We start from the raw sequence: 22,208 nt of genomic DNA on the forward strand, positions 1-22,208 counted from the left end.
ATATTCATCTATAACATATATATATGTGTGTGTGTATTTTTAAAGAGGGCTATAGTGTTAATACTCTAGACATTCATACAAAGTATAATGTCTACCACTGCAAACTTGGTTGGGTCAGCACTATGGACTTTCTCTGAGGATGCAAACTCTCTAAAAGAACAGAGTCTTGGCTGGATAGAATGAAAGCCCCACTCACTATGGCAGAGTTCCACAGTAAATATTTTCCAATGTGGAAAATGGAATTAAATTATTAATACAGCCAGATGTGATTCCAAACTTAATGGAAGAATAAAAGATAATGGAAAGAATGTTAGTACTGGAGTCAGAAAAACCTGGGTTCAAATTCCAATCCAGCTATTTTCAACCACTTTCTGTGACCTTGAGATAGTCAATTTATGTGTCTGGGACTCAAATTTGCCACCTAAAAAATGAAAGTGTCACACTAGGTAATTTCTAGCATCCCTTTCAGTTCAGAAACTTCCAAAATCCTAGTTGTTAGCTGTACCATGTGATCCTTGCTAAAAAGAACTCTGAAGCTTTAGGCAGATTGACTGACCTTTTGGGGCTCAGTTGCCCCACACCTTTTAAAATTGGAATCCTTTATTTGACTGAAGACAGGGAAACATGCAGATGAACTGTTTGTATCCTTTAGCCTTAAGAATTAAGAGGCTATATTTTGTAATAAATTAATCACAAATTAATCTTTATCTTATAAGAGAATCACCTGCTACAAAGTAGTTCATTAACTGATATTTTGAAAGATGCTTAAGAACACTGAAATGAATACTTCCAATTTTGAGCTCATTCCTTTAAAACTGGTAGGAACAAGATGATTACAGCTTCTTAAACAAACTTTTCATTAACAATTAAGGTATGTTATTCTTAGAAATTGTAACTAAAAGAGAACAAAGCTTGATGTTAATAGGAATAAAAAAGATCTGAGCCAGTTACTCATCCTTTATGAATGATCCAATTTAAAAAGTTCTCAAAATAAATGTAACTACCACTCACATTTATATAGTATTTTATGGTTTATAAAACTCCTTTGCTTAATACATCCTTGTAACATCAAGTGAGCTCATTTTTATTAACCTTTTTTTGGAGAAAAAATCTAAGGATTTAACATGCTAGCACAGTACAATGGAAAAAGTACTTGGGTCTGAATCCACTTACTACATTTGTGACCCTGAGAAAGCTTTTTTGGGCCTCAATTTCCTGTAAAATGAGAGCACTGGCAACACTTAAGATCTCTATCACTAAATCTATGATCCTATGAAAGACTCAGAATTTTAAAAACTACAAATATAAGTAAGTTGGGTGGATTGGTATGAGAATTACTGATCCAACAAATGTTAAAGAAAACCCAGGGAAATAGAAATAAATTCTTGGGCTGCTACTTTCTGGAGAATGGCTATAGAAAAATCAAGAAGATGGATGTGGAAGGCAAATGCTTCTGGGCAGAAAATTACAAGCTTGATATAACTGCATAAATTAATTTCTTTTAAATTTATAATAAGCTAGAGTAGGCTAGGTAGCAGTATATTCTTTAGGGAGGAAAGTTTATTCAGCTCAAGTCAAGAAAGAGCTATGGGAGGAGAATAGGGGGGAGGGAGTGAAAGAACATGAATCTTGTAACTATCTAAATTAAATAAAAATTTACCAAAAAAAGAGGCATTGATTCAGCAACTTCTTGAAGATAGGGCTACCTTTTGATTTTATTTCTGCATCCCTAGTGCCTAGCACATAATATCAAATCAACTTATATGTTTGTTGAATTGAGTTGAAATTGAATAGACTAAGTCAACAGATGGTAAGACTCAATAAGGTAGGTTGATGTAGTGTAAGGAATCAGAGGACCTTAGTATAAATACTGACTCTGGCAATGGCCAGAGTCTGTATGACTCTGGACAAGTTACTTAACCTGTTAAGGTTTCAGATACCTCATCTATAAAATAAGGAGGTAGGTTTGGATCTGGATAACTTTTTAAAGTCCTTAGTATTAAAGCATAACGAGGGGAGATGCCAACACATAGAATTAGGGAGTTTAAAATCAGTATTGATGAGATGTAAGATGTCTGTGATATACTGTCTTAAAAGTGCTTAACTGCTTTTGCTTAAGACTCATTTGGGAAAGGGACCATGTTTGTGTTCATGCACTTTTGTCACTGAACAGAGCCCATAATGGGACAAGCATTTGGAAATGAAATTTCAAATAATTTAGCAAAATTTATTTGTAATTTTGTGAAATTCTGCCTTGATTCAGCTTTAAGGCTGAAAAGCACTATTTTTTTCTGGGTTTAAATGAAATCTGTCTTCTTATTTTACCCCACTACTTTCCTTTCCCTTCTTGCATTGCTACCTTTCCTTTTTTCCCATCCCTAAACTTTTTACTCTTCTCAATTCCTTTTTTTCTTCCAGTCTTCCTGTCCAGCACTGCCTCTTTTCATGTAAGTCTTCCTTAGCTAAAGCAATGAGCCAGAAGTTGTCAGCTAGATGCTTTCTTCCTATTCTGCCATTAACTGCTTCCATTTTCTAAGGAAGAATGGTAGAGAAGGGCATATTGGTAAAAGCTAGCTAGTCTATGTATATTCAATGGCCAATCAGTGCACACCCAAACTTGGCCAGGTATGCAAAAGAGAGCATATGTCAATGCAAACTATCAATATGACAGGGAAAGTAACTAAATGCATGTTCTGCTTTGATTAATGGCATCATTCCAGAAAGATCATTCTTCAAGTTTGCTCTTTGCCCTAATAAGATTTGAAGAACACATCATCTCCTAAAGGTAGGGCATTATCCATACCTGATCTTTGGGCAGTCTTAATATTTACTCATTTCCTAATAACTGTGAGTGAGTTCTCTTTTCTTTTTCTAAGATGCATCTTATGAGAATTAGCTCATGTTTTTGATAATGCAAGAAAATCTCTAATTCTAGCTTTAAAACTTTGGAAACATCTTTTCTTTCCCCCATTCAGGCCACCATTTAAAACAGGATGAATCTTCCTTTGTCCCTGCTTTGTTGGAGCATCTCAGACTTTCCTCAGTCTTCCAACTGGAATCATCAGAGAGCTATGATAATTGTAAGATGGAGTTGACCTCTTCATTTTACAGATAAGAAAACTACATGTCAGAGGGGTGTGGTGCTGAGGTCATGGAGAGTTTTCAGGAGCTTCTCATGAATTAGGTCTTGAGAGTGGGTGGTTTCTTAAAGAAGGCAGCAGCATGATATAGTGGAAGTGGTACTGACCTTGGAGCCAGGAGGCCAGGGCTTGAGTCCTGACTCTTCCACTAGCTTGCTGTGTGTGACACTGGGCAAGTCACTTCCCTTCTCTGAGACTCAGTTTCCATATCTGTAAAATGGGGATAATAACACCTATAGTAACTACTTCCCAGGGTTTGTTGTGAAGAGTAAATGATTCAATGAATGTAAGGCACTCTACAAACTTAAAAAGTGATGTATAATGTCAGCTGTTACTTACTTTTAGAGTGAATTAAGGACTTGTCAGGGACTAAGGTCCAAGTCTAGTTGATCTCTATTGTCTCTCAGTTCTGAGATCTTGTAATTTTGTTTAAAATAATTTTCCAGATTATTCTATACAGGGCTTTTCTAATTTGAATATAAAGGCATTTTGCTTTGGATTGTTTGCTGTTATGTAGCAACCTCTCCCCTCCTCTGGTATAATGAAAAGTGGATTGAGCATTGAAAGAGTTATGTTCAAACTCAGGTTCTGGTGCTTACTACTTGTGTAGTCTTGGGCAAGTCACTTGACCTAGTTTGTTCTCAAATATTCTCATCTGCAAAATAGGTGAGTTAGGAAAGATTACTTCCAAGGTGCATTCCACATCAATTTTATAGTCTCTCCACTGAAGAGTAGCATATTAACTTTATGTGTAGCCAAATCTTGGCTAATTTGAATTTTGGGGTGGGGATTTTCTAGTTAGTTAAATTTCTAGTTAACAAAAGTTAATGAAATTTTTATTTTAATTACTGTTCAAATAAAAAAAAAACTTTAAAAAATTTGTTGGACTATAACAATAGCCCGCTGGTTGGTATGCCTGTCTCTCTTCCTTTTCTTAGTCCATCTTCCATTCAGTTGCCAAAGTGATTTTTCGAACATGTAGGTCCAACTATGTCACATAACCCCACTCCCTACTCAATAATGGCTTCTTATCACTTCTAAGATCATTCCATAACCTTCTGTTTGGAATTCAAAGCCCTTCATGACCTAGATCCAATCTATTCCACCTCCTCCCTTCCAGGCTTCTTACACCTTATATTTTTCAAGTAGTCTTTGATTTGGTGATATTGGCCTCCTTGCTTTTCCTTCAATAAGATATTCTGTCCCTCAGTTCATGTATTTTCAATGGCTTTTTTCCATGCTTGGAATGCTCTCCTTCCGCATCTCTGCCTCCTGGTTTCCTTGAAGTCCCAGCTAAAATCCCTCGTTCTGTAGGAAGCCTTTCTCAACTGCTCTTAATTCTAGTGCTTTCCCTCTGCAGACTATTTCTCATGTAATCTGATCTATTGCTTGTTCGTACACAGTTGTTTTCAACAAAAATAGAAGCAATTAATTTTAAAAAGACTTTATATATGTTAAATATAACTATGAAGGACCACAAGAGACAGGAATTTTGTCCAAGATATAATACAACGTTTGCTCCTAAGGAGATATATAACAAAAAGGCAGACATGCAAGAGATAGAGAGCTAGCCTCAGTGTCAAGAAGATCTGGGTTCCAAGTTCTGATATACACTGGTTATGAAACTCTAAGTAAGTTATTTAGGCTGAATTAGGTAGGTATTAAGAACCTGAATTGCAAAGTAATTGCTGGTCTGCATCAGTAGAGGGAGTTTTGTTTCTATGAGTTCCTTGAAACAACAAAAGGCCCAGAGCAAAAACAAACAAATAAAAAAACAATAACAACCCTCCCCTGACTAAATGTTATTAGGGAATCCTATATAAGATATGAAGATCACCATGAGGATAACTGGAAAAAGTTTATTATGAAAGCACATGTTTACATGTAAATATGAAGTTGACTAGAGGCAACAGCTACTTTAAAGAAAAATGTCCAACCTGTTTTGCTCAATGAATGAATCCCCTCAACAGCATTTCTGACAAGTAATCATCCAACTTCTGCACACATGTGTCCAAAAAGGTGGTGCTCTCTCCCTTGGCAATTTATTCTATATTTGTACAGCTCTCTGACCTCTCTGACTTTCTTGTGTTATATCAAGGTCTGTTGTCTTGTAATTTCCCTTTGTCAGACATATATTTCTCCTCTTTGGAGACAAGCAAAATATGTCTAATGTCCCTATACATAGCAGTGTTGTAAATATTTAAAGAATATGGCCTTTCTTCTAAATCTTCTTTTCTCCAGGTTGACTATATCAATTTCTTCAATAAACATTAACATGATATGGTTTGGAATCACCTCACCATCCTAGCCACCATTCTCTGGACATGTTCCAGTTGGACAATGTCATCCCTGAAAGTATAATGCTCAAACTCAATAGTCTTAAGATTTATGGAATCTGAGCCAATTTTTTGCACTAGGAGAGGGAAAAGAAGTTAAAAGGGAGCGTGACTTACCTAATGTTATCACTTTTAACCTAATTATTGATATTTTCTTAAGAATTTCTGAAGCCTTCTGCTTTCTTACATACATACTGTAAACCCAGAGAAACTTAATTTTGATATAAAATTAATCAGTAAGAATGTGTTAATGGAAGGCTGCTTTAAAAAGGCAGGCACTGATGTGGAACTTTATAGAGATGACAACATGCAGAGCAGAGAATGGAGGGGCATAGCTTTTTCTTACCTATTATTCAAATTGCAACCCTAACAAAATCACCAAATAGAGAAGACAGAACTCTGAAACTGAAAGATTGAAGACTCCAATTTTCACGTTTCTTTAGAGGTTCTATATGAGCCTCTTTATAACCAAGAACTTAGCAGATTTTTTGTTATCCAACAAAATGCTTCAGTGATAATATCTTAGAGCCTTAAAGCCTTGCAATAGAATATATTACCTCTAGCTTCCCCAGATCAAATTAATGAAAAGATTAGTGAATGATGATCCTATTTTATAAGCATTTTGCTACAAAGATGAAACTGACCTGAATGTTCTGTGTTTATCAGTTCTGCTTGTTATAAACTTTTCTCTTAGGGCAAAGTACAAAAATTCTTAAGCCCTAAATCCTCAGATAAAGATTTTACCTGATTATCTGATAGAATTAATCAACCTTGATTATATTAGGCTTCTTCCAGTGAGTGAGAGGTTAGTTTGTTCCTTTCAACTCTAAGAATCTATGATTTATGATAAAGTATGTCATATTATTGACCTTTGCATTCTATAAGCTAATTTTGTGATTTTTTTTAAAAGAAAGAAATTAAATGTAAAAACCAATGCTAATACAAGGTTAAGAAATTTAGCCTTACAGAAGGCTGAAAAATGCATGTCAAGAATAGAGTTACCATAGCAACAGAGATTCAAAAACATTGCTATACAATGCACCAACACCACTGATTTATAAAAAACAGTTTGTGGCACTGCAATAATGGGACAAATATAAAAAAATCAAGTTCTGGAAGGATGATTTTAAATCATTAAGATGTCTGCTCATTTTTTATAGTTATATTTTATGATTTGTAATTGTCCATAAAATGTAGAAAAAGTCTCGAAATGGCAATCGGGACACCTGGGTTTTGTCTAATTTCAATTTTGCCATTAAAGATAAGTGCAAGCCACTCACTTTTCTGGGTGTCAGTTTACTTCTTTGAAAAATAAGAGGTTTCAGCTAGATGGTTTTTAAGATCTGTTTATGGGGATTAAGAGTTAGTTAATTTGTTCTTCTATTCAAATCTATGTATTAATAAAATAGTTTGTAGGTAACTTGGTTATGCATCTCATACTATACACAAGTCAGAAAACGCATTTTGTGCTCATTTTTGTCTTTGAGTGTTTATTTGTGGCACATTGGAAAAAAAATTTATGCCAAAAAATTAAGTGCATCAAAAAATCTCACTGCATCTTGTTCTAGGAACTAGGTAGCAATATTTAAAGCTGGAGCATACAAGCTGAGCATTTGGCACTGAACTGTGCACAAAAGTCTTGTGATTATAAAGTATTTTATAATGTTGCTGTCAAATATGTATACTTACTAATTATGATATACTAAGAATGATTTCTGGGTACGGCTTGGGAGTTTGAAGTTATATTGTATTCAATAGGTCCTGGTTAGTATCTTTTAATATAATAAAAATGGACCAAAAGCATATGTTTTTATAGTGTTTACTATGTGCCAGGTGCTGTGCTAAGTGCTTTAAAATTATTATCTCATTTGATCCCCACAACAACCTCAGAAGTAGATAGGGGCTATTATTAACCCTGTTTAACAGTTGAGGAAACTGAGGCAAATAGGAGTTAAATGATTTACTTAGCTTCACGCAGGTAGTGAGGAACTGAAGTAGGATTTGATTTCAAGTTTTCCTGACTCATACTAGCCCTCTGTCCACTGCTTTATGCTTATGTTGGAATTTTCAACCTTAATAACTTAAATTCTGTAGAGGAAATTGCCATACCCTAATATCTGAATTTCATCAGGAGACCCATAAGACAACTCATGAACTTATTTTTAAAATTTACTATATAAATATATTTGAATAATTCAAAGTGTAATTTTGTAAAGGCTGACTTATTGGGCATCTTATTAATGGAAATCAATCATATTACTTCTACATGTCACTAACACAATAATGAAAGGTCACATAATGACCTGAGCTACTATTAAGATACTGAAGTGGCCTTTAGAATCATTGATGAGGAATGTGAATTGAGCATAGTTTTAACATTAGATTTACTCTTTTGACTCAACCCGATTTTACTTTTGTAAGAACCTTGTGATAAAGAATTTCTTCTAACTAATGCAGACTGGTACCCTTTCTACAATGCTGCTTGAGGAACTGAGAGGTTAGTTGTTTTTTGCCCAGGGTTACATACAGTCAGGATGTGTCAGAAGTAGCATTTGCATGAAGGCTGCTTCTCAAACTTATTTCCTAATTTCTCTGAAAACTGATCACTTAAATAAAATCTCAAATGCCTCTATTAATTAGACCATTCCATTTATAAATGCACTGGCTATCCATGTTTACTATCTATATATTCTAATCTGCAATCACTTTAAAATTAATCTGAACCCAGATTACAGTATCTTTGTTCAAATGGCACTCCAAAACAGCTTTGATAATTGTCATAAATTAGGATTTCAAGTCACAAATTAGCATGATTTAGGTACTGTAATTTTTCTACAGAATATGAAAAATATTTACTTACTTCTTCTGGTCCTCCAAAGAGTGATCAAAGATGGCCTTGATCACCTTTAGAGAAAGAGCTCAACTCCAAAAGAGAAGGTAGCATAATTAATTTCTTAAAATGTGGCTATAGATTTGTATTTTTACCTAACTTACTAAGAGTTAACAAGATGTAAGTTCCTTGGATCCTGAATTCTAATCATTTCTAAGTCTACAGTGTATATAACAACCTTTGCAAATAGTTTCAAAATCTTTTACGAAGATAAAATTTTTACTGACACTTATTTGCCAATATATTTTTTCTAATCTTCTTGATAAGTTTTTTTTTTTAAATGCTGCCTAAGTGACATGTCCACATTCTTTTAAAGACCTGGAATAAACCATTTTTATAGCCCTTGACATCATCCTTTGGGTTTAGGAAAGATATTTTTAACTTACTTTCCTTCCTTTTCGATATATGACTTTCCCACACCTAAAAGAGAACTAAAAGAGTAGGACAATAATTTCAGAAGTTCTAGCAACTTGTAAGCAATTGTAAGTTTACTCACTCCTGGACTAATTTTTCACTTACTATTAGAATATAGATTAATTTGTAGCATTTATACCATTTATGCAACATGCCAAATAATTGAAAAGTTCTGCTTTGCTCTACTCCTCTTACCTACTACTTTTAGCCAAAAAATAGATCATTGCTCCATCCAAAGTTGGAATACTAGACGTGACAGATGTTTCTGCGACCACACATTTTGATACTATATAGTACTTATTTAATTTCCCAACAACCATTTGCATTTTTAACCTCTAAACAGGGAGCAGAAAATTCAGTTTTTTCTCTAGTGATTTGCCACTATATAGATATTTAATGTCTTAAGCTTCAAAAATATTCCCTTCTAATTTTCCTAGAACATTTCAAAATCTTGCCTCTGACAGTATCACTCTCTTCTTTGCATCTTATTTAAAACTCTTTGAGGTTGGGATTATAACTTTTTAATCCTTTCATGACTAGCACCAAATGCTAGGACTTTGGTAGATGCGTAAATGTCTGTATGAGTGAAGAGAAAAAACAATTTTCTCTTGTTTTGAGGTTGTAATTGATGTTTTGAATGTATATGAAAGAGCCACACCCTCCCCTTTGTTTACATACAAAATAAATCACATTAGCTAGCTCTTACCCTCAATTCATCTGGTGCCAATTTTCTGATGCCTTGACCATGTATGTAAAGTACTAAATTTTGCACTTGAATTTGTTAGGCAAAATTTGAATATAAAACTATTAGATACGCTTCTTCAAACCAGCCTCTTATTCTCAATATATGCCAATATGAAACAAAAAGTTATTTACATTTTCTCCTCTTAGGCGCCATCTTGTCATATAGATGAATTCCATAGTGTGGTCCTTCCCCATAATTTCACCATTGCATAGAACATCCAGCTTTAAAAAAAGTAATATCCATTAACACATTATTTGGAATATATTTTTAATAATGATTCTCCATTTTCAAATAAGTACATATAACTAGAAAATTATTTTGTAAGACTTGGAAATATTCAATAAACATACTTGTCATATTATGACATGGTATTATCGCTCATAAATAGAAGTTAGGCCAGTTTATTTGGCCCTTTTATATCTGGATCTTAAGTTTATCTATAGTATTTGGCCACCCAACTTACCACTGTAATTTTCTTTTGCTACAGAATCTTATTGCTATTGTAGCAACTTTTTGTGATTAATTTTTAATTAGCACAAAGTTATCTTTAGGCTCTTGTGATTTCTAGGTTCACTGTTTAGGTTTCTTTATTTAGTCTTTAATAAGATAATTATTTTTCACAAGTTTTAATTTGAAGAAAGCATATTGAAATATAGTGCCTTATTTAGAGATTTCTGATAAATTTCTAGAATTATCCCTAAATGAACAGAAGTAGTTGAATTATGCCACATTGACATACTCATTTTTCCAGCTTTACCTATAATTCTACAATAATCAAGAACTAAAACTCTTTTCGCTCCAAGTCCCTTCTATTCAACTCACAGCAGGGCTGGTCAGTGGAAGGGTCCAGGTTAGAAGCAGAAGGAAAGAGGAAGTAGAGGTAATGGCCTATTCTGTTATCACCATGAGACCTCTTGAGCTACTGCTCACCTGGGGCTCTCTCCTTGTCTCTCTCATCTCTAGCCTCCAGCCCTAAGAGATCTGTAGCACTCTAGGTAAAAGGAAAGAAAAACATAGAACCCACTACTGCATCATCCTTACCTCATCAATCCTTTCTCTTTATACACTGAACCATTTGTCTGAAATCCTCATTATATATATAAATCCTTTCACTACTTCCTACTCTTACCCTTTATATCATTTTCCCTGCTTGCCTACCAAAACTCCCATCCTTATTCCTTACTCACTGCTATTTCTCTGATGAGGAAAATCCTCCTTTTTCCTATGATAGAAACTTAGTCTAAGTCTCAAGTTACATTGTTCACTGGGTAGGGAATAGGAGAGTTATTATTTTAGTATATTAGGAATCAGATGTGGCTCCTGGTATGTCAAGCTGGAATTCTGAGCATTATGCCATACATCATAACTGAGTTCCACAGCTGGTGATAGTAAGATAGTATTAAAATTTAGATACATTATGGGCCGTAGGTTTTTGGGGTGTTCTATAACAAACCCAGTGAAGATATTTTAATCATTGTGAATAAGTGATTTTAGGGGGGAAATATACCAGATTCCAATAAATATATTTTTAGAAAACAATCAATTTCTAGATTTAAAATTATACTTATTTAAAAATTTAGATTCTGCATAGTTATTTTAATATTTTTAAAAATAAGAAACCTTCCTGGGACCTTTTTTTTAAATAAATGGTTGAAATCCTAAACCATACATCCAGAAATATATTTATCTACTTCATCTGTGAAGTACTTAAACTTTGCTGTAAAGATCAAGCTATAACATGAAACCACAGTACGTTTTGAATAAAGTCAGTATTTTTCAGCTGAGAGAAATGGGAACAGTAGGGATCACTAAAAAATAATGGCATTTATTCAAAAAGTGGAAGAGAAGAATCAGAGTCTGAGCACCTGAAGATACAACAGTATTGTCACTTTAGGCAGTTGAAAACTGGTCACCTTATCCCCATACCAGTTTCTCAAGTGGTATAGCTATCCTTCTAAAACATCAAGCATGTTTTCTAAAACCTTGTAACTAAAGTTCGAGGTTATAATCAACTATGGTGAAATCCTCCTATATTTGAAAGGCTTAAGGAGAATAATCAAGTTGTCTACATAGTTTGAGATTTGTAATAAAAAGTGATATATTAACACACATCAGGACTATAGAAATTTTGATTCTAGATATCCAGTAATAAAGGCAACATCATTTACAAACTGACAATCTATACTTGGCAGGGAAGTTCATAATATTAGGACTACCATAAACCTTGGACCAGTGATTTCATTTCTCTGGGGTAGTTGCCACATATAAATGAGGGGACTGATTAGATGATCTCTGAGGTCCTTTTTAAGTTCTATGATACTAAAAGGCAGATTTAGATGCATTCTTTTGTTAATGTTAATTAACAGGCCTGAAAAAATGTTAAAAATGCTTTCTGCAAATCACTTGTTATGAAGCTCTAGATGTGAGGCAAAATTTTGAGACTGAAAAACTGCCCTGAAGGTCAGTTTCCTACAGAGCAACATGAGGTAAGAGAGGTAGAGTCCCCATAAGATATGAGTATTCCAGGAGTTTCATGATAATACTAATCAGTCTTCTTGAGGTTGATTCTATTGAAATCTCTTACAATATTATTCCACTATCTGGAAGCTTATTCATTGTTCATTGCAGAAGAAAAGAGAGATTGGAGAATGTTACATACAGACCACAAAATGACTAAGTATTACTCCTCAAAATAAACATTGAAATAAGATTAAAGTCCAGATTCCCAAATCCAAATTTCAGAACAGAAATCCATGTACTTGCAATTATCAAAAGCAAAAGGAGTTCTGTCTAAAATTGGTGCTAATCTATAACAGCTCAACTAAGGTGTTTATCTGGATATTATTTAGGTTAACTCAGGCATGTATCCTGGGTTGATCCAGGTGTTTGTCAACACCCTCCTTAGGGGGATTGCATACTTTTTATAAAATCAAGATTAAAACATTTTTTTGAGAGAAATATCAGGAAAAGAAGCTCGCTAACACCCCAAATCAAGACAGTGAACTCTTTTAAAGAAGGAGCCATAAAGAAGCCTGTAGAAACCACACACTGCATCAGAAGATGCAGAATGAACTTTGGGATGTAGTGAATCAAACTGAAGGGGGTTTGAACACATTTATTCTGAATGTAAACCCTTATGCCAAAGGGGACTGCCCTCAATTGGCTTTTTGTCAATGTGCATACATTGGTTTTGCTCTCCTCTTTTATTTCCCTCTTATCTCCAATGATTGTAATTTCCTCTTAGAAAGTGCAGTACTGTATACACCTATAGCTAGAAGATCTTTAGAGGTATAAGCTGGATATTTGAGACAATTCATTGGGGAGACGAGGCATATAAATCTGGAAGTTTCAACATGCTTGTCTCCCAGTAGAATCACAGTGGGGGATGGTGAAAGGGAAAATTTTTATTCCTTTTGTCTATTTTAAGTTAATCAATCAAGAATTTAAAGTATCCCTACTTAACACTCAGTAAGTCACTAGCAAAGATAGTTCTTCCATAACAGGACCCCCCTAAACCCCCACTGCCAGGCAGATTGAAAGGCTGTGATTGATTCCTGAGATGTGATGAGGAGAGCTGATGTTTGGAGAAAGCTGTATATAAGTGGGAGCCTGAGAGACAATCTCTCTCTTCATTTCTTGGTGGATTCTTGGGCTCTTCATTCTTGATGGCCTTTAGCCTAGGGATTATGAGTTCTGCTGGGATTCTTGGCAGTCTTGGCTTCTTGTGCACTGAAGGTTCTTGGCAGTTTTTTTTTAGCATCTTTGGCTCTTTGGATTTCAGCTTCCTGATCCAGACTTTGGATTCTGGTAAGATTCACATTTGGAGTCACACTCACAGTCTGGAGGCACTAGGATTAGGACTTAGGGTATTTTTTAGGTAGGTGATATTTTCTACCTCCTTCCTATATTTCCCACTTTAATCTCTATACCTTGTTATAAATAAAGCTACTAACAGTCTACTTACTTATAGTTTAATTTTTAATTATTATAAATGGTGACCATAACAATTATTATTTTTGTCAAACAAAAATTTTATTTATTACACTATTAAAAATCTACTAAAAGTCTACTAAAAATCATTCTTATTCATAAAATACCAACATCTTCTCAATGTTTCAAGGTACCCATCCTATGAATACTGAACTAGAAATTTGTATGAACAGAAATCAATATTCATTAAAATTATCCTACTCAACTTGAAAAAATACAAAAGAATTTAAAATATATTATCAAATTTTCTCTTTATAATATTATTTCAAATCATATTAATAGTATACAAAAAACATCACAAGAAAGATATAAATATTTTCAACTTACCTCATAAGAACTTGGAAGCTTTAGCTTTAAACTTAGAAATTTTTTAATAGTTCCCACAGTCACACGTGTAGAACATCGGATAAATTTCTTCATTAAACCCTAATATAAATAAATTAGACAATTAGTCAAAATATTCTACTTCACTTTTGTTAAAAGTAACTATGTTGCTTAAATGAGGGTTAGGTCTACATTTATTGGAAGTTATTTCAGAATTAATTTTAAACTGTTGTTTAAGGTAGATTTACAGTAACTGGAAATAATCTGCTTCTCCTACTGATGCTTTTTTTACAACGCTATTTCCCAAGACAGTACTCTTTCTGTCCAGAAAATCATTACAAATGGCAAGGAAACTTAGACTCCTTAGACATTTTGTTAAAGAGGTCATCCTACATTTGAGGGTTGATAACTAAAAAGAAAGTTCCCAAAGCTCCTGCCCCCAAAATCTGTGATTCTACAAAAATCAACACTTTATGAGATTACCTCATTTATGCTTGTAACATAGTATGATACCAAAATAAGAAAGGAGTTTCAACAGACTCTGGCAGTAAATTGTTGTAGAGTTATGACCCACCAACCAACTCTGCCTTTTCTCTTACTGATAGATTGTTAATATTAAAAGTCGGGAAATGAATGATAACTAAGAATTAATCCTTATATGAATGATAAAAGTTTATTTGCCTTATTCTTTTTTCCAGCTTAAGCTGGTCCACTCCATACTTAGAGAGTCTCTATTTCTGTAAGGAAGCATACAAAGCCAAACCTATGACATCAGTGGAATATGGAAACTCAAGAAGAATGAGGCAATGTAGACCCAAACAAGAAATTCAGGGCACTAAGTTGGTAGGTCTATAGGATCATGCCATCAAACTCCCATTTATTTCATTCACTAAAGTTGTACTGCTGCAAGATGGCCCTGAGATAACACCCAATTACAATGCTAATAGATAACAGGTTCTGGTAGGGCCCAACAAACTGAAATCTTAGGCCACAGACCTTTGTCATCTAAGGACCAGGCAATTTTCCCCCAACATACAACTAATTAAAACTATGGGTAATCTATAATGGTGGAGAAACTATTTCTCCATACATCACTATATTTACACACATGCCCACCTCAGCTCCAAATGTCCAAGGCCAAAGCATTTACTACAAAAGCCAGGTATCCTAAGAAATTGACCAGGAAGTAACTGAGGTGACAGTTTTGCCAATTTGGCCAAGGATAATTACAGAACATTATTAATCAATTAATCAGCAACAATTTATTAAGCATTTACTATACTAAAAATATTATATTGGGATAGTTGACATAAAAACTCTCCTAAAATATTTTGTTGTAGTATTTTTTTTTCCAAATAAAAGGAGATCTAACATAACCTCCTGATTTTATAGATAATAGGCCAAAGTCACACAGATAGTAAGCAAGAGAGGCAGTATATGAATCTATGACCTGTGACTCCAAAAAAAGTCAGAGTTAATGGAAGGCCCAGGCTAACATAGATGCCAGGCAGGGCCTAATTAGCTACCAATTCTTCCTTCTTCAGTTAGCCCTAATCCTGGGCCTAGTTCATGCTGAAATCCCTTCTTTCCTCATAACTTCAGTTTGGAGATCAGTGAACTTCTGTTTCTAAATAGCTATTCCTAGACCAAGCTCCTGGCTCTGCTTGTATCATATCCCGGTCGTAGTCCATGACCAGGATTTGGGCTCATTAGAGCTAGCTCCTTTAAAGGCAAGGCTGTCCATCTCTGTAGCAAAGTCCAGGCCCCAGAGGCCAAATCCTACAGCAGTAGCATTAAATTCGAAGAGAACTAAATGATGGCCACAGAGTGTCTTAGAAAAACACAAATGGACATGAACAATGTTTTGTTGTATACTTATTTTATTAAATATTTCTCAATTACATTTTAATCTGGTTTCCCATCCTGTACCTGTATTTCCCCAACTGGTCAATAGGTCTTCTACCCTACAGCACTCAGTACCAGCCCTTACCCTGAGTTCCTGAGCTATATAACCTACTCACAGCAAACCTCTTCTTTCTCCTCCCTAATGTCCCCTCTCTCTTTAAAAAAACAAAAGAAAACAAAACCTTACCTTCTATCTTAGAATTGATGTGAAGTATCTGTTCTATGGCAGAAGAGTGGTAATGGTCTAGGCAATTGGAATTATATGACTTACTAGAAAGTTTCTGAGGTTACATTTGAACCCAAGAACTTTCATGTTTAGGCCTGGCTCTCTATCCCTGGAGTCATCTAACTGAATCCCTAATGTCCTCTTTAAGGGAAGGAAGGAAAAGCTTTCCTTCACATCTGGGTTATAAGCCAGGAACTAAGTACTGTTAATGGTATAGTTAACCTGTTACTATTTCGAAGCTTAGCTTAATATTCCCTGAATACCCCTGAACCTATATCCTGCAAAAAAAGTAAATTCTATCAGAGAAGAAGGAGGAACCAACAATTTTAATTTTAGTTCTGTTATAAGCATATTTAACATAAAAGGAAAGTGGATTTGAGGATAAATAAGACTATAAGAGCATCATATTAAAGTCAACAGAAAGACTGAGAAAACAGAAAAAGAAAGGGGGGAAAAAGCAAGAAAGGGAGTCACTATAATGAACAAATACCATGAGAAAAAAAACTGTTGTGAAAATCTCTGAAAGGTAAACTTTTAGAATATATTCTTCCAGACCTCCAGAAATTAGATTATATGATGGCCAAAAAGAAAGATAGCAGAATTAATAGAAATAAAGGTAGTGAACAGTATTGAAGATTTATCTCTCCAAGAAAATTAACAACAGGAGAGTAGAACATTTAGAAGACAAAACATTTCTAAAGAAGAAATTAAAAGAGCTTAAGGAGAAAATAGATAGTAAAACCATACTGGGGTGTGTGTGTGTGTGTGTGTGTGTGTGTGTGTGTGTGTGTATGTAGTCAACCTTCCATCATCAAAATTAGATAAATCGAACCAAAAACTAAATAAGAAAGAAGTAAGGAAAGTGAATGAAATGTTAGAAAAATTAGAGCTAATAGAGATCTGGATAAAAATAATTATGGATAAAAAGAAATATATCTTCTGATTTTCAGCAGCACATGGTACATATACAAAGACTGACCATGTACCAGGACATAATAATGATGTAAACAAAGGTAGGAAAGCAGAAATAATAAATGCAATTTTTTCAGACCATAATGCAAAAAAGTAATAATCAATAAGAGCTTATGGAAAGGCAAATTTAAAATTAATTAGAAACTAAATAATCTAATTCTTCAAAACTGGTGGGTAAAAGAACAAATCAAAGAAAAAAATATTAGTTTCATTGAAGAGAATGACAATGACAAAACAATATATCAAAATCTATGGGATGCAGTCATAGTACTCAGTGGAAAATTTATATCCCTGAGTGCATATATCAATAAATTAGAGTGGGTGAATATTTACAAAAATATAAACTGCCTAGATTAACAAAAGAGGAAATAGAATTCTTAAACAATTCTGTTTCAGAAAAAGAAATTGGACAAGCCATTAAGGAACTCCCTAAGAAATAACCCAGGGTAAGATAGGTTCACAAATGAATTCTATTAAACATGTAAAGAACAACTAATCCCAATACTATACAAACTATTCGACAAAATAAGCAAAGAAAGGGTTTTACCAAATTCCTTTTATAACACAAATATAGTATTGCTTCCAAAGCCAGGCAGACCAAAAACAGAGAAAGAAAACTATAGACCAATCTCCTTTATGCATAGATGTAAAAATCTTAAATAGAACACTAGAAAAAAGACAATAGCAAATTATCACAAGGATTATGATCAGGTGGTGATTTATACCAGGAATGCAAGGATAATTTAATATTCGGAAAACCATTCATATAATTGACCATATCAATAACCAAACCAACAGAAACCACATGATTATCTCAATAGATGCAGAAAAAGTCTACTGTAAACACTAGAAAGTATAGAAATAGACGGACCTTCCCTAAAAATAATAAATGGTATATATTTAAAACCATCAACAAGTATCATCTGCAGTGGGGATAAATTAGAAGCCTTCCCAATGAGATCAGGAGTAAAGCAAGGATGCCTATTGCACCTCTATTATTTAACATTGTACTAGAAAAACTAGTAGTAGCAATTAGAGAAGAAAAAAAAAATTAAGGGATTAAAGTGGGCAAGGAGGAGACCAAGCTATCACTCTTTGCAGATGATATGATGGTGTACTTAAGGAATCTTAGAGAATCAACCAAAAAGCTAGTTGAAATAATCAACAACTTTAGCAAAGTTTCAGGATACAAAATAAACCCACATAAATCATCAGCATTTCTATATATTTCTAACACAACTCAATACCAAGTTAGAAAGAGAAATTCCATTTAAAATCACCCTAGACAAAATAAAATATTTAGGAATCTATTTGCCAAGACAAACACAGGAATTATACAAACACTACTACAAGACACTTTCCACACAATTAAAACTAGATCTAAATGACTGGAAAAACATTAATTGTTCATGAGTAGGACAAGCCAATATAAAAAAAATGACAATCCTACTGAAATTAATTTACTTATTGAGTGTCATACCTATCAAACTACCAAGAAACGTTTTTATAGAATCATAAAGAATTAAAACAAAGTTCATTTGGAAGAACAAAAGATCAAGAATATCAAGGAAACTAATGAAAAAAATGTGAGGGGGGGGGGGAACTAGCAGTACCAGATCTTAAACTGTACTATAAAGCAGTGATCATCAAAACAATATGGTACTGGCTAACAGACAGAAGGGGGGGATCGATGGAATAGACTTGGGGTAAATGATCTCAGCAAGATAGTGTATGATAAACCTAGCTTTGGGGACAAGAACCACTATTTGACAAAAAGCTGTTGGGAAAACTGGAGAACATTATGGGAGAGATTAGGTTTAACAACCTATACCAAGATAAATTCAGAATGGATAAATAACTTAAATATAAAGAGGAAAGTCATAAATAAAGTGAACATAGAATAGCATACCTGGCAGATCTATGGTAAAGGAAAGAATTTAAAACCAAGCAAGAGATAAAGACTATTACAAAATGTAAAATGAATAATTTTGATTACATTAAATTAAAAAAGTTTTGTATAAATAAAACCAATGCAACCAAAATTAGAAGGGAAGCAACAAACTGCAAAAAAAAAAAAAACATTATAACAAAAACCTCTGACAAAGGTCTAATTTCTTAAATGTATAAGGAGCTAAGTCAATTGTATGAAAAAAAAATCAAGCCATTCCACAATTGATAAATGGTCAAGGAACATGAATGGGCAGTTTTCATATGAAGAAATCAAAACTATCAAAAAGCACATGAAAAAGTGTTCTGAATATCTCATAATTAGAGAAATGCTAATCAAAACAACCCGAGGTGCTACCTCACACCTAGCAGACTGGCCAATATGAAAATAAAGGAAAGTGATAAATGTTGGAAGGGATATGACAGAATTGGGACACTAATGCATTGCTGGTGGAGTTGTGAACTGATCCAAACTTTCTGGAAGGCAATTTGAAACTATGCCCAAAAGACTTTAAAAGACTACCTCCCCTTTTATCCAGTCATACCACTGCTGAGTTTATACCCCAAAGAAGTCATAAGTAAAAATATGTGTGCAAAAATAGTTATAGCTGTGTTCTTTAAAGTGGCAAAAAATTGGAAAATGAGGGGATGCCCTTCAATTGGGGAATGGCTGAACAAATTGTGGTATCTTATGGTGATGGAATATCACTGTGCTGAAAGGAAACTGAAAAATTGATGAACTGGAAAAATTCCATGTGAACTTGAAAGACCTCCAGGGATTGATGGAGAGTGAAAGGAGCAGAACCAGGAGAACATTTTACATAGAGACAGATACACTGTGGCACAATCAAATGTAATGGAGTTCCCTACTAGCAGCAATGCAATGATCCAGAACAATTCAGAGGGATTTATGAGAAAGAACACTATCCACATTCAGAGGAAGAACTGTGGGAGCAGAAATACAGAAGAAAAAAATATGACATGGTTTGATGGGGATATGATTGGGGATGTTGACTTTGAATGATCACTCTACTGCAAACAGTAATCCTATGAAATTACGTTTTGAACAATTATACATGTAAAACTCAGTAGAATTGTTTGTTGGATCCAGGATGGGGGAGGGAGGAGGTGAGAAAGAATTTGAATCCTGTGACCATGGAAAAATATTCTAAATTAATTAATCAATAAAAAATTAAAAACACTAAATTTAAAAAATAAAATTAAAAAAAGAATACACAACAGAAAAATCTCCAAAACTATAGATGGTATGAAAGAGATAACAGATTTAGAATATAAAAAGAAAGAGGAAGAAGATCGAAGAAAATCAAATGATGATGATTTTAAGAAAACACACAAAGACCCTATGCACCAAGGTAACCAAGATGGAAGACAGAATGCCAAGGAGTAATATAAAAATGATCAGCATTTCAGAGAAATATTACAAAATAAAAGGCTCAAATAGGATACTTTAGTGAATAATTCAGGGAAATCGCCCAGTATTTGATTCCCTTAAAAATCATGTGACTTCTGAGATCAAGGATAGACATTTTCCTGGATTTTTAATGCCTTTCAAACCTATCCAAAATAGGAAATATGTGAAAAATATAAAGCAATTTCAGCTCTCTGTAGTTTAAGACACCAAGAACCTTAATGAGGTGGCAATCTGAAGAACTTACATCACAGAAGTACAATCCTTATTCTTTAAGGCACTTACAAAGCATTCTCTAAACTGAATATTGTCTCTCTCCATCCACCTCATGCTTTCTCTGATCTGTGGTGTGGCAACAGAAATACTCAGCCGAAGAACTGAGGAACAGAGGCACCTGGGACAGGGTTCCATAGTCTGTGGGAAGCTTCATCAGTTCTGAAGAAAAAGACAGCTGGTATCCAGCTGAGGCCAATTCTGTCCCCACAGAAGTCATCTGAAGCAGGTAAAAAGTAAATCTGTCAGCATGGGAAGAGACTGAACCAGCTCTGAGGTCCAGTCTCTGGGAAAACCATCATCAAAGGGGAAGAAAGAAGTGGGAAAGTGAGTGAGAAGTATGGGATTATAAGGAAAAAAGAGTGAAGTGGATGATTCTCAAGATAGCATGGAACCCTAGTAGAATGTTGCCAATTTGTTCAAGAGGGAAACAAAAATCACAAAAACAGAGTTGATGGACTATATAACAGAAGTAATTGGCAGATAAGAAAACTTAAATCTATAATTGTAAATCTAGCCAAAGAAATAAAAGAAAACAGCCAATTAGAAATTTAACTACAAAGAAATGAAAGACAATTTGAAGAAAACAAAAAGCAGTAACCCAAAGCATAATTTCTAGAAAAGTAAAACATTGATCTTGAACACAGTATGCATAAAATCAATTTCAGATTAGAGATATGAGAAAATCACAAATCTAAAAATGTGGACACCATAAATGAAATAAATATAGAGTTATGGAAAACTACCTAGAACTTCTAAACACAGAAAACAAAGTGCTAATTATAAGAATCTACCTATTGCCTCCAGGAGAAAAGTCTCACTCTGCAAAATCCCAAAGATACAAGTTAAATTTAACAAACAATAGTTTCTACAAGTGACTAGGAGACAGACTTTCAAATATTAAGGAATTCAAATAACACATTATTCTGAACCCACCAGAAAACGAAGATGGAATGGAATAATGTGATCTTTGGAGCAAAGGAGCTCAAGATGCAACTCAGGGCAACATACTCATAATAAAACTGCCTAATCATCAATGAAAAATGATGGACATTCAAAAATAATTTGCCAAATGAGTATTATATGTTCAGCATTGTGCTACTAAAGGAATAAGAAGGTAAAGCAATGATCAAAAGGTTTACTCCTCTTTACTGTTCATTTATCTCCCACCTCTTATGAATTGGTATTATTTCCCTCCAGTCTGTACTTCCAACTTGCCTTCAAGAGACCTCCATTTAGCTATCCCATCATCTCAAACTTAACATTTTAAATAGGTATTATGTTCCCCTCAAAACTTTCCCTCCTTCTAACTTGTTTATCTCTGTATTCCACCTCAGCTTCAAAAGTTGCAAGCAATCCCTGACTTTCCTTTCCTCCATGTCCTATCCTATATTCAACTAGTTGTTAATTCTGGGCAATTCTACTACTATTGCATCTTTCATATCCATTACCATCTCTCCACTTATATGGTTTACTACTCTATACCTCCTCATCTCTAATTTGCACCACTATAATAGCCTTCTAATTCATCTTCCTTTTTCTAGGTACTCTTCTCTTCAGAGTTGCCAAAAATAATCTTCCAATGGCTCAAGAAGTGTGACAACATCCTTTCCCTAT

General features: G+C 34.2%; 1 protein-coding gene across 14 annotated transcripts in view; it reads right to left on the reverse strand.

Moving 5' to 3' along the window:
- The window catches only part of PCGF5 (polycomb group ring finger 5), a 152,813-nt gene that overhangs the window by 18,148 nt on the left and 112,457 nt on the right, over nucleotides 1–22,208 (reverse strand). For 13 of the 14 annotated variants that reach the window (XM_056802643.1, XM_007478822.3, XM_007478825.3 and 10 more), the window contains 2 exons: nucleotides 13,843–13,941; nucleotides 9,657–9,746 (listed from right to left, as the gene is read on the reverse strand). In XM_056802643.1, coding sequence (XP_056658621.1) covers nucleotides 9,657–9,746; nucleotides 13,843–13,941 — 189 coding nt within the window. Of the gene's footprint in view, nucleotides 1–3,247; nucleotides 3,351–9,656; nucleotides 9,747–13,842; nucleotides 13,942–22,208 lie in introns of all 14 variants that reach the window. The other variant, XR_008912876.1, reaches the window with a different exon arrangement.

This window comes from Monodelphis domestica, chromosome 1 (assembly GCF_027887165.1).
Source record: "Monodelphis domestica isolate mMonDom1 chromosome 1, mMonDom1.pri, whole genome shotgun sequence".
In the NCBI taxonomy this organism is placed as follows: domain Eukaryota; kingdom Metazoa; phylum Chordata; class Mammalia; order Didelphimorphia; family Didelphidae; genus Monodelphis; species Monodelphis domestica.